The 10,904-nt window shown below is 45.0% G+C and overlaps 1 protein-coding gene across 1 annotated transcript in view; it reads left to right on the top strand.

Moving 5' to 3' along the window:
* Nucleotides 1-9,075: 9,075 nt before the first annotated feature.
* The window catches only part of cib2 (calcium and integrin binding family member 2), a 125,729-nt gene continuing 123,900 nt past the window's right edge, over nucleotides 9,076-10,904 (top strand). The window contains exon 1 of the mRNA XM_067973247.1: nucleotides 9,076-9,422. Coding sequence (XP_067829348.1) covers nucleotides 9,372-9,422 — 51 coding nt within the window. The 5' untranslated portion in view covers nucleotides 9,076-9,371. The remainder of the gene's footprint in view (nucleotides 9,423-10,904) is intronic.

Raw genomic sequence — 10,904 nt, 5'->3', positions numbered from 1 at the left:
GAGGTGATGGTGAGGGAGGTGGAGGTGATGGTGATGGTGAGGGAGGTGGAGGTGATGGTGATGGTGAGGGAGGTGGAGGTGGAGGTGAGGGAGGTGGAGGTGGAGGTGATGGTGATGGTGAGGGAGGTGGAGGTGATGGTGAGGGAGGTGGAGGTGGAGGTGATGGTGAGGGAGGTGGAGGTGGAGGTGATGGTGAGGGAGGTGGAGGTGGAGGTGATGGTGAGGGAGGTGGAGGTGATGGTGTGATGGTGAGGGAGGTGATGGTGATGGTGAGGAAGGTGATGGTGATGGTGATGGTGAGGGAGGTGGAGGTGATGGTGAGGGAGGTGGAGGTGATGGTGATGGTAAGAGTGAGGAAGGTGATGGTGTTGGTGCCGAGTCTCCAGGGTTTAAAGATCAATCTCCTGGACACTGCTGCCCGCAATTCAGGAGAAAAATCATAGAGGCATTTAAAAAATATAACGGTGTGTTGATTTCATTTTCATTAAACACCTTTATTTGTTATATAAAAGAAGTAGTGGAGATGGGGGGGAAACGGCTGTTTGACTGGTTGGAGGCTGGAGCTCGTGTGATTGAACCCTGAGAACTCAGAGGGTTGTGAATCTTTGGAATTCTCTACCCCAGAGGGCTGTGGATGCTCAGTCATTGAGTATATTCAAGGCCGAGATCGATAGATTTTTGGCCACTAAGGGAACCAAGGGATATGGGGATCGGGCGAGAAAGTGGAGTTGAGGTCGAAGATCAGCCATGATCTGATTGAATGGCGGAGCAGGCTCGAGGGGCCGTACGGCCTACTCCTGCTCCTATTTCTTAAGTTCTTATGATCGAAACCTCCAGGAATATGTCCAACCAGAAGCTGCTATATAAATGCAAGTCTTCCTTTCTAATCAGGTGGATTGCCTGCAGTTAGGTTGAGTGGGGACAACATGTCTGACTTTTTTTCTGCCATCTTCTCTCCCGCCCCAATACCTGGTGGCTTACTTGATCAGATTTCTTCCACCAAAATGGTTATTTTGACCCAATTCCCCTGCAAGACATTCCCTCACTAAGCACCATTGCATAATTGAATCTGCTACAACTATTTAAAATGGTTTTGCCATTGAGGCCTGCTTTCTGGTGCTAGCTGCTGATGCCCCAGATTGCCAACTCTTATTTTTGTTCCTCTCAGGGAGCTGCACTCAGCTGGGATGGGCAGGGAGGTAGTTATTTTGTGATGAGGTCCTGCGGAGGGTTTTCCTTAGGATAAGGTGCAAACATTGCTTTGATGCGTATCCTGCCAGCTTCAGATTCTGCAGTGGTGGTCCAGGGATGGAACTGCCATGGCCAATCATCAAGCCCCATTCCAGGGCATAAGTACACATGATGTCACTTCAGTGCAGGACTGAGGGAGTGCTGCACTGTTGGAACTGCCATCTTTCAAATAAGATGTTAAACCAAGACCCCGCCTATCTGTTCAGGTGAATGAAAGAAATTTCACTTTGCATGGATGGTATATGTACTACTGTACTGTGTGCCCTTTATGGACTTCCTCTTGAGTCCTACTCTAGAGACTTGACCGCATAATCCAGGCTGACACTCCCAGTGCAGTATTGAGGGAGTGCTGCAGTGTCAGAGGTGCCGTCTTTCAGATGAGATGTTAAACCGAGGCCCTGTCTGCCCTCTCATATGGACGTAAAATATCCCAAGGTACTATTGGAAGAGCAGGGGAGTTCTCCTGGTGTCCAGGCCAATATTTATCCCTCAACCAACACCTAAAACACATGAACTGGTCGTTTATCTCATTGCACTGTGTGGGACTTTGCGGAGCACAAATTGGCTGCTGCATTTACCTATGAATCAACAGTGACTTTGAAAGTACTTAATTGGCTGTGAAGCACAGAGAGCTCACATTTTACCCCACAAACTATAAACAGCAAAATCGTGCGTAAACTAGAAGGAGTAAAATCTCACCCAGACTTATAGTAATCCACAGTTACCTCCTGAATAGCAATACCAGCAATTTTTAATTTTATGAATTTGTGCTCCTGGCATGAAGCTTCACGGGCCGGAAACGCAGGTCGGGAATTCAGGCACACATTCTTCAACGTTGTCCATCCGTTTGGTTCGAAAACTGTGGGCAACGTGCAACAAATTTCCAACATTTGCTTTCAGCGGGAAAATCTCCTGAACAGGAGAACAAATTTGTAAAATTACCTTCATTGCATCATTACTGAAGTAGCAAAATGTCATTTATTTAATTGGTGGAAGTTATTGGGACGCAAATCAGATGCACAGGATAAAAGTTTCTTTTGGCGACGTGGAACATATTAACAGGAGGAGGCCATTCAGCCCCTTGAGTCTGTTCAGTCATTCAATGAGATCATGGCTGATCCTTATCTTAACTCCATTTACCCACTTTGGTTCCGTAACCCTTAATACCCTTGTCCAACAAAAATCTATCAATCTTGGTTTTTAAATTTCCAATTGACCCCTTACCTCAACAGCTTTTTGGGGGAGAGAGTTCCAGATTTCCCTTTGTGTGAAGAAGTGCTTCCGTACATTACCCCTGAACTGCCTAGCTCTAATTTTAAGGTTATGCCCCTCTAGATTCAACTATTCCAATGTTCTTCTGGCTGACCTCCCATCATCCACCCTCCATAAACTTGAGATCATCCAAAACTCTGCTACCCTTATCCTAACTGGCACCAAGTCCCGTTCAGCCATCACCCCTGTGCTCGCTGACCTACATTGGCTCCCGGTCCGGGAACGCCTCGATTTTAAAATTCTCATCCTTGTTTTCAAATCCCTCTATGGCCTCGCCCCTCCCTATTTCAGTAACCTCCTCCAGCCCTACAACCCTCCGAGATCTCTGCGCTCCTCCAATTCTTGCCCCTTCCTCATCCCTGATTTTAATCGCTCCACCATTGGCGGCCGTCCCTTCAGCTGCCTAGGCCCTAAGCTCTGGAATTCCCTCCCTAAACCTTTCCTCCTCTCTACCTCTCTCTCCTCCTTTAAGATGCTCCTTAAAGCTTTTGGTCACCTCTCCTAATATCTCATGTAGCTCGGTGTCACATTTTGTTTGATAATGCTCCTGTGAAGTGTCTTGGGATATTTTACTATGTTAAAGGTGCCAAATAAATGCAATGTTATTGTTCTGGACTGCCCCACCAGAGGAAATATCTACCCTATCTCTCTATCTACCCTATTGAATCTTTTAATCATCTTAAACACCTCAATTAGATCATCCCTAAATCTTCTATACTCAAGGGGATATAAGACTGGTCTATGGCAGTCTCTCATCATTATTTAATATTTTTAGTCCCAGTATCTACCGTTGCATATCAATTTGGCATTTAAATGTTAATATTCAAGGGTGAGGTGGCAGGGAGAGATTGTCTTGAATTGCCTAGTTACCAAAGCCCAGCTTCCTGGCTCTAAACAGAAGGACAGGGAGAGTAATTTTTCCTGTCAACATCACTGAATGAAAAACTTCACCCTGTGTCTTAATGCAGAGTTGTTAGGGACGGAGGGGCAGAGAGGGCAAAGAACCAGGCAAAAGAAAGGAAATAAATCAAAAGCAACACTGGTTTATGAAGAGAATGTCCAACCCAAATGATTTACTGCAATCCTTTCAGGGCCTAACCCAGCTGGTTGATGAAAGCAGTGTTGTTGATCTTAACTTTCAGAAATCATTTAACAAAGTCCTTCGAGAAAGACTTATAGCCAAGGTGAAAGTTCATGGGATTGAGAAGGAAGTTGTAAATTGAGCAGTGAATTGTCTAGGCAACGGGAAGAAGAGGGTAATTGCGAATTGGAATAGTTCCCACGAGGCAAAAGTTAGCAGCGAGCCCAATCCTGGGACCTCTGCGACTCTCGGTGATCGGGAAAAGAGCATTATGAGCAGTTTCCAAATGAAGGGAATCAAAATAATCGATAGAATTGCACAATGGAAGATGCAAGATCAACTCAGGTTAATCCATTGTGTGTGTCTCAGTTGGGAGTCCCGTCTCTGATCACTGTGTCCCCAAGGAAGGATTCTGAAGGCTGCCTTTCAGTGGCTTCAAGCAGGGAAATCTTTTTCTTCCCACCCTTCTGTCACAGAGCCCTTACCATGGGGTTTAGTATGGACATTCCCATATAAGCCCTTATAGTGGAGTCAGAACAGGAGCAGGAGGAAATGGAAATGAGAGAGGCACACAAGGGTAAGGTAGCACCAAAGGAGATGTCCAACTGGGATGTACCCTCCCACTACAGTCTACAGACCACGCCGCCTCCTCTATGATGTCTCAGAAGGGGCTTGTTTAAGGAAGCAACAGTTCACTCAGGAGGCAAAGAAGAAACTCTGTCTTTTGTTGCAAACTAACCTTCGAATATCCTCTCAAACACAAAAATACAAAGAGACTAACTTCAGATCACAAAGTGGTTTCACTGTGCACATAGATAGTTACAGCAAGTATTACCACCTGGTGCCTCTGCTGATCTTACACCAATCCTGGTGTTCTGCTGAGGTGATAACAGAGGGCCAGGGGTGATGCTTGGCCGCGCTATTGTACCATGAGCCTGGTTTGGTGTCAGCCATGGCCCAGTGGGTAGCACTCTTGACTCTGAGTTAGTAGGTTGTGGGTTCGAGTCGCACTCCAGAGACTTGAGCCCATAATCCAGGCTGGCACCCTAGTGCAGTACTGAGGGAGTGCTGCATTGTTGGAGGTGCCGTCTTTTGGGTGAGACGATAAACCGAGGCCCTATCTACCCTCTCAGGCGGATGTAAAAGATCCCATGGCACTATTTTGAAAAAGAGCAGGGGAATTCTCTCCAGTGTGCTGGCTAATATTTATCTCTCAATCAACACCTAAAACAGATTATCTGGTCATTACCTCATTGCCGTTTGTGGGAACTTGCTGTGCATAAATTGGCTGCCGCGTTTCCCTATATTATAGCAGTGACTACACTTCAAAAGTACATCATTGGCTGTAAAGCACTTTGGGACACCCTGAGGCCATGAAAGGTGTGATATAAATGCAAGTCCTTTCTTTTGGGACTGAGGTGGCCCTCGTCTCAGGGTTTTGGAGTCCCAGAAGGGCTCTTCAGGAGGCTGTGTTGCTGCGATAGGTGTACAGGCAGCTTAGTCCTGTACCCTGCCACTCACACTCTCTCCAGCAGGGGTCACTGGGTAGTAATTGGGAACAAGAACCCTGCTGATATTTCTCCCCCATCACCTGGGAGCACCTAGCCCACTTGCAGAGCCTCCGCCCCGCAGAAGCCACTCTTTAAAACTAAAGGATTTATCATAGAAAGGCTACAGCACGGAAGGAGGCCATTCAGCCCATCGAGTCCGTGCCGGCTCTCTGCAAGAGTAATCCAGGTAGTCCCACTCCCCCGCCCTATCCCCATAGCCCTGCAATTTTTTTTCCCTTCAAGTACTTTTCCAGTTCCCTTTTGAAAGCCACGATTGAATCTGCCTCCACCACCCCCTCTGGCAGTGCATTCCAGATCCTAACCACTCGCTGTGTAAAAAAGTTTTTCCTCATGTCGCTTTTGGTTCTTTTGCCAATCACCTTAAATCTATGTCCTCTGGTCCTTGACCCTTCCGCCAATGGGAACAGTTTCTCTCTATCTGCTCTGTCTAGACCCTTCATGATTCTAAATACCTCTATCAAATCTCCTCTCAACCCTCTATGCTCTGAGGAGAACAACCCCAGCTTCTCCAGTCTATCCACGTAACTAAAGTCCCTCATCCCTGGAACCATTCTATTAAATCTCTTCTGCACCCTCTCTAAGGCCTTCACATCCTTCCTAAATTGAGGAGCCCAGAATTGGACACAATATTCCAGCTGTGGCCGAACCAGTGTTTTATAAAGGTTCAGCATAACCTCCTTTTGTACTCTATGCCTCTATTTATAAAGCCCAGGATCCTGTATGCCTTACCACTTTCTCAACCTGCCCTGCCACCTTCGACCATTTGTGTACACGTACCCCCAGATCTCTCTGTTCCTGCACCCCTTTTAGAGTTGTACCATTTAGTTTATATTGCCTCTCCTCGTTCTTCCTATCGAAATGTAACACTTCACACTCTTCTGCGTTAAATTTCATCTGCCACGTGTCCGCCCATTCCACCAGCCTGTCTATATCCTCTTGAAGTCTATCGTTATCCTCCTCACTGTTCACTACCCTTCCAAGTGTCATCTGCAAATTTGGAAATTGTGCCCTGAACACCCAAGTCCAAATCATTAATATATATCAAGAAAAGCAATGGTCCGAGTACTGACCCCTGGGGAACACCACTGTATACCTCGCTCCAGTCCAAAAAACAACCAGTCACCACTACTCTGTTTCCTGTTACTTAGCCAATATTGTATCCATGCTGCCACTGCCCCTTTTATTCCATGGGCTTCAACTTTGATGACAAGCCTATTATGCGGCACTTTATCAAACACCTGTACACCACATGAACCGCAATGCCCTCATCGACCTCATTAAAAAACTCAATCAAGTTGGTTAACTACGATTTGCCTTTAACAAATCTGTGCTGGCTTTCCTTAATTAATCCACACTTGTCCAAGTGACTGTTAATTTTATCTCGGATTATCATTTCTAAAAGTTTCCCCACTACCAAGGTTAAACTGACTGGCCTATAGTTGCTGGCTTTATCCTTACACCCTTTTTTGAACAAGGGTGTAACATTTGCAATTCTCCAGTCCTCTGGCACCACCCCCATATCTAAGGACGTTTGGAAGATTATGGCCAGAACCTTCGCAATTTCCACCCTTACTTCCCTCAGCAACCTAGGATGCATCCCATCCAGACCGGGTGACTTATCTACTTTAAGTACAGCCAGCCTTTCTGGTACCTCCTCTTTGTCAATTTTTAGCCCATCCAGTATCTCAACAACCTCCTCTTTTACTGTGATTTTGACAGCATCTTCTTCCTTGGTAAAGACAGATGCAAAGTACACATTTAGTACCTCAGCCATGCCCTCTACCTCCAAGCATAGATCTCCTTTTTGGTCTCTAATCGGTCCCACCCCTCCTCTTGCTGTTTACTGTTTACGTGCCTATAGGATTCCCTTTTATGTTGGCCGCCAGTCTATTCTCATACTCTCTCTTTGCCCCTCTTATTTCCTTTTTCGCTTCCCCTCTGAACTTTCTATATTCATCCTGGTTTTCACTTGTATTAATTATCAACCTGACATCTGTCATATGCCTTTTTTTCTGCTTCACCTCACTCTCTTTATTGGGATTGTTTTCTAAAAGAGAAAATAGGTTTATTTTTTGTAAATATGCAAAATTGATAAAGTGTTCATAAAAATGAAGAGAGATCACACAGTCACCATAGATACACACAAATTACAATTAGGAACGGGCTACCTGATTGTTTACTTGTTATACCTTAAAGGCAAAATGGGCTGTGTGTGTGCTTTCCTCCCCCTTGACCATTTAGCCTGTGTTTAGTTTTCTTTGGGGCATGTTATAAAATGCCGTGAGGATCTGAAGTTCTCCACACACAACACTTTAATATTAATGAACTGAATTTACTCCGTGTTCCTATTTTGCTGTTTTTAAAAAAAAATTCTCAGTTTTTTAAATTGAGAACCTCTTAAATTCACACTGAACATCATAAAGGAAGACTGCAAATAAAAGGAAGAACTTGTGCCTTTCACAACCTCAGGACGTCCCAAAGCGCTTTACAGCCACTGAAGTACTTTTGAAGTGTAGTCACTGTTGTAATGCAGCAGCCAATTTGCGCACAGCAAGATCCCACAAACAGCAATGCGATAATGTCCAGATGATCTGCTTTGAGGGATAAATATTGACCAAGACACTGAGGAGAACTCACCTGGTCTTCAAAATAGTGCTGTGGGATTTTTTACATCCACCTGAAAGGGCAGACGGGGCATCGGTTTAACGACTCATCCGAAAGACGACACCTCCGACAGTGCAGCACTCCCTCAGCACTGCACTCGGTTCCTGGCACAAAAAGGGGAGGGGGGAATAATAGAAACGATGATATAACAGTATGAGAAAGCTTGGGAACAAAACTTTAAATGCTGGATTTTCCCAATGCAGGCACACTATAACAGTCACACATTGTAACAGTCGCACACTGTAACGGTCACACACTGTAATGGTTGCACACTATAACAGTCACACATTGTAACAGTCACACATTGTAACAGTCGCACACTGTAACGGTCACACACTAACGGTCACACACTATAACGGTCACACATTGTAACAGTCGCACACTAACAGTTGCACATTATAACAGTCACACACTGTAACAGTCACACACTGTAACAGTCACACACTAACAGTTGCACATTATAACAGTCACACTGTAACGGTCACACACTATAACGGTCACACACTATAACGGTCACACACTGTAACAGTCGCACACTGTAACAGTCACACACTGTAACAGTCACACACTAACAGTTGCACATTATAACAGTCACACTGTAACGGTCACACACTAACAGTTGCACATTATAACAGTCACACTGTAACGGTCACACACTATAACGGTCACACACTATAACGGTCACACACTGTAACAGTCGCACACTGTAACAGTCACACACTGTAACAGTCACACACTAACAGTTGCATATTATAACAGTCACACTGTAACGGTCACACACTAACGGTCACACACTAACGGTCACACACTATAACGGTCACACATTGTAACAGTCGCACACTGTAACAGTCACACACTGTAACAGTCACACACTAACAGTTGCACATTATAACAGTCACATTGTAACGGTCACACACTGTAACAGTCACACACTAACAGTTGCACATTATAACAGTCACACTGTAACAGTCACACACTGTAACAGTTGCACATTATAACAGTCACACTGTAACAGTCACACACTGTAACAGTCGCAGCCCAAGTTAGAAGTTCGAACCCCTTCAGACTTTTCTTTTTGGTGATTTCAAATCCCAGTTGAAGAGAAGGCGCCCCCTCTGGGCCGCAGGTCCGCCCTACAGGCCAGGCTGAGCCAGTTTGAGGCTGAGCCCAGAACGGGTCCCACGGAGCTGAGCCTTGCTGGACCAGGGTCGAGGGGGTTGGGGGGGGGGGAGGTGGGGAAATAACAAAAGCAAGGAAAGTCCGACAAAAAGGGAAAAAATGTGACCCTTCTCTCCTAGCCCAGGGCTCGTAGCCGCAGCTCAATCTTCACGGCGAAAGAGGGGACCGTACAAGACAGAGAAAAAAAAACCCCATCCAACTGATGCTGGCTGTTGCTTCTGAAATTCAATGCGGAGTTGGGGATCGCTTGCGTGGGATCACGCCGTATAAATGCCCTAAATGCATATAGTAGAAGGGGCGCCCGGAACTGCCAATGTGATGCATCTTCACAAGAGGAATGTTACTGGATTAAGATGGGTAATAAGCAGACGATATTTACTGATGAACAACTAGACGCCTATCAGGTAAGGAGGGAGAAAGCGAACTGCAGCACTTGGCCGGCGGAGAAGTACCCGAGTAAATAAGTCTGGTCCTTACTGTTTCTGTCCCCAATAAAACTAACCTGATCAGCTAGTTGACAGGGCTGGAAACCCGGTCCCATCTCGGCTGATTGTCAGAATATTTCTTCTCGAAAAAGGTTTGCTTTTCTGGTTCATGTTGCAAATTTTTAGTTACCTTAAAATGATAACAGTAAAACGGCGGTAAATGACCATAACAGCTAAATCAGTCCAACAAATGTATTGCTGTCTCTCTTTCAAATCGTTGGGCAATCCAGTGGCCAAATAAAACTTGAAATTTACCAGATCTATGCAAAGTTTAAGGAAATAGTCTGAATTGAACAGAGACTGCTTCCCCTCGAAGCAATTTTTAATGTGTCAATTATCTTTTTAGATTTCAAAGTCTAAACAGAGACTGACACGGTTTTACACATCGCTCAGCTAAGCCTCATAAATCGCCCCCGGGCTCTGACAGCTGCCCGGGGCAATATAAATCCCGTGAATGCAATCGGCAGTTTTAACACTAAACACTGGGAATGATTTCTTGGAAGTGACTGCGGGTTATTTCAGGCGATGCCCGCGGCGAGGAGATGGGGGCAGTGCGAACAGGGGAGAAGAGGTGGTAAACTTCGCGTAAAATTTTAAACAAAAACAGCCCGAACTTTGTGTCAATATTTATTTCGTGACAAAAACCATGTTGCAATCTGCATTAAGCCGCAGTATCCTCCTGCCAACGGACTGCTTGTAAATTTCACGTCAATTTCTTGCTCAGGCAACCAACCCAGAGCTCCAGTTTGCTCAAATACTATAAGAGGAAATGAAAACAATCTCATTCGTTACAAAAGAGCGACTAAACAGGAATGGGGGCAATTAACTTTTTAACTAGATACTATATCAAGAGATGTGACACATCTGCTACTCCTTCTATGCGGCATCAACGTGTACAGTATCAGCAGGATAAGAGAGTGTTGTGAATCTAAGATATAACGTGATAAGTGATGCTGCAAAATGAAAGGCACGCATGCAACGAAATGGGATGTCAGCAGATAAAATTCCATCAGTTAGTTTCACATGATCCATGAGCCATTAACTACAGGACGGTCACGTAGCACCTCTCGCTGTGAAGTCAAAACATACCTAGCAGAGCCTGGTGTAAACCCTGCAGTATGTTTTTGTTCGAAGCATTTGTTATTCCTAACCGTCGAGACATCCTTAATTCTGGCACAGAAGCGTTAGAGCGAACTGGTCAAAATGAATTACACGTCAACAAATTGCAACACAAAATGGTTCTTTAAATCAAACGCTAAACCCTAACAGTTGTGTGCTTTCATTGTAAAAGTTATATTGTGTTCACTGATTATAGTTCTATGACATTTGCAGTAAAAGACTCATGAGGTCTTGCAAGTAATCTTGCACCATGCACTTTCGAAGTTATGTCATCGGAACAAG

This window comes from Heptranchias perlo, chromosome 38, assembly GCF_035084215.1.
Source record: "Heptranchias perlo isolate sHepPer1 chromosome 38, sHepPer1.hap1, whole genome shotgun sequence".
Taxonomy (NCBI): domain Eukaryota; kingdom Metazoa; phylum Chordata; class Chondrichthyes; order Hexanchiformes; family Hexanchidae; genus Heptranchias; species Heptranchias perlo.
The sequence above is the reverse complement of the archived record's forward strand: the minus strand, read 5'-3'. Positions and strand labels throughout refer to the sequence as shown.